The 2220-nt window shown below is 39.5% G+C and overlaps 1 protein-coding gene across 1 annotated transcript; it reads right to left on the reverse strand.

The window, feature by feature from the left end:
* LOC112510872 lies at nt 1-1091 on the reverse strand. The gene is made up of 2 exons (XM_025116222.1): nt 519-1091; nt 1-355 (listed from the first exon to the last, which is right to left on the reverse strand). The coding sequence occupies exons 1-2, from the start codon at nt 1089-1091 to the stop codon at nt 257-259; spliced, it is 672 nt and encodes a 223-aa protein (XP_024971990.1). The 3' UTR covers nt 1-256.
* Between the last annotated feature and the right edge of the window lie 1129 nt (nt 1092-2220).

Below are 2220 nucleotides of genomic sequence, written 5' to 3' on the forward strand. Positions count from 1 at the left end.
CATAGCTTTCTTGAATTGGAATAAAGTAAATTCAGAGGGTGGTGTGCATCTATGTTCTGATTCTGATTGTGCAGCATGCATATGTACATTTATATGCATCAAATATGTGGGCTAAATGTGGGTTATGCAAACAACCAGTTTCAATAATACTAGACTACAATAAGCACTTGTCTGATTAGCTAACAAACAATGAATCTTGTACCAGAAATCAGCAGCAATGATGCCCAGATGAATCTTGATCAGCTGCCTTACTGATTCAGGCAGAGGTAGCCTTGGATATCATGGGAATTCCATGATGCGTGGCAAGCAATAGTTCATTCATTCGAGCGATCTGATGCAGTAATTGATGTATTTTCTGCAAACCCAATAAATTAGATCATTAAGAATCGTAAGAATGCTTGGTTAAACTTAGATGCAATGTAGTGGGATCTTATTAGTTCTCTTAGGCATTTTAACAAACACCTGATGAACAAAACGTAAATAGGTCAATGCTTTGCAATTGAACAAGAAGATCGAACCTCATCTTTCTCCTTGATAATTCGGATCAGTTCAATGATGCTCTCTCTCCTTAACCGGCGCCGGCGCCGGGACCTCAAATAAAATAGTAACAGCAACACCACTGAGCCGGCTAGGGGGAAGTGTGACCGAAGTAACCCTCCTCTGTTCAAAGACAAACTTTGAAGGAACGAGACGATGCCGACGAACTTGAAACGTAAAGCCTCCATCCCCGCATCCCACCACCCTACTGCGATGGATTCCGCCATCGCTACTGGTCCCGGCCGGGGACTCGAGACAGGGGACGGTGGTACGGCTCGTTCGATATCGATTTCTCGTACATCTTGGTGATGGTGAAGGTGAATGCCTTCGTGGTTCATTGGAGGGAATACGACGGATGGTTGGTGATCTTCATGTATCGTTGACCATATTTCTCCGCTTCCATGTGGATCTGATAACGACGGAGATTGAGATTGAGGATGAGACTGAAATTGAAATTGATCGGGAATGGGACGTAATTGGAATCGTTCCCATTCAATTAACGCATCGGGAGGTACAAATAAGGTGCGTTCTTCGTCTTCTTCATCGTCTGCCATTGTTGAGCTGGGGAAAGCTTCTTGCATTTTTGAGAAGTTTCGAACCAGGCAACATTGATAAATTAGAGTTTTGTGAATTTTCATTATTGGTGTCTCATCTATTGCCAAATTGCTGAATCAGTCCCTTATCTTCAAAACTTGATGCATTTGACATTTTCTTGTTAAAAGACGGTCAATATGTCAGAGAAACTTAGAGCGATCGATCATGAAACTAGAAATAAAGCATTTACCCGAGCAAATAATTAAGAAATGAACTTATAGTTACTGTCTATTAACAATATAATGTTTTGTAATTGGGAAAATACATAAAATAACAGCTAAATTTCCATTATGTACAGTTTGATTACTCAACTTTTCGGTTATGTCATAACGTTTTGACTACTTTGAAAGTTGATTGTTGAATTAAGAGTCGTTTACTAAACACTTACTTGATAAATGCTTAACGCATAAATTTCCTCATCGGATGAACATGAGAAGGGCCAAGAATCTTACTGGTAAGAGCAATGAGAAAAATAGAGAGACTTACCAAGGTAAGCGCTTACCTAGTAAATTGTTGCATTTGATATGTTTTGATGTACTAAAATTTTACGCATCAAAATAAATTATAGTGTTGACTCCTATTGGTAAGCGCTTACCGGATAAGCATTTGGGTAATCGGCGACTAAGTCTAGGAGTGCTTTTGCAAATCTTACAAACATATGTAATATAAAATATGGTCGATTATTCTCTCCTATGTCTCCTAACTCCTCCTTTCGTTACTCTTCATCAATAACCTTTGCTAATCTTTTGAATGTTTCCTCATCGTAACCATCCCCACCACCAAAACATCAACAACCAATTGCCTAGATTTTGATTACCACCTCTCTATCACTGAAACCCTCGAAAGTAATTTCATCTTCTAACAGCAGCAACAAACCTTAAGTTAAACCTTTAACAACTCGAGATAGAATCTCGAAAGGATTCTTTTTAGCACCGAAATCCTATTGCTACTTCAGAAAATACCAGCGTTTCAACCACAAGGGTGGTGTCTGATTGGTTTGAGCTTGGCTTCAAAGGTCAAAAGTACCAGGAGGTCCCAGGTTCAAATACAAGTAGGAATAAAAATCCCCTTGTGGCAACGGAGGTTCAA

Source organism: Cynara cardunculus, assembly GCF_001531365.2.
Source record: "Cynara cardunculus var. scolymus isolate 2C chromosome LG 4, CcrdV1, whole genome shotgun sequence".
NCBI lineage: Eukaryota > Viridiplantae > Streptophyta > Magnoliopsida > Asterales > Asteraceae > Cynara > Cynara cardunculus.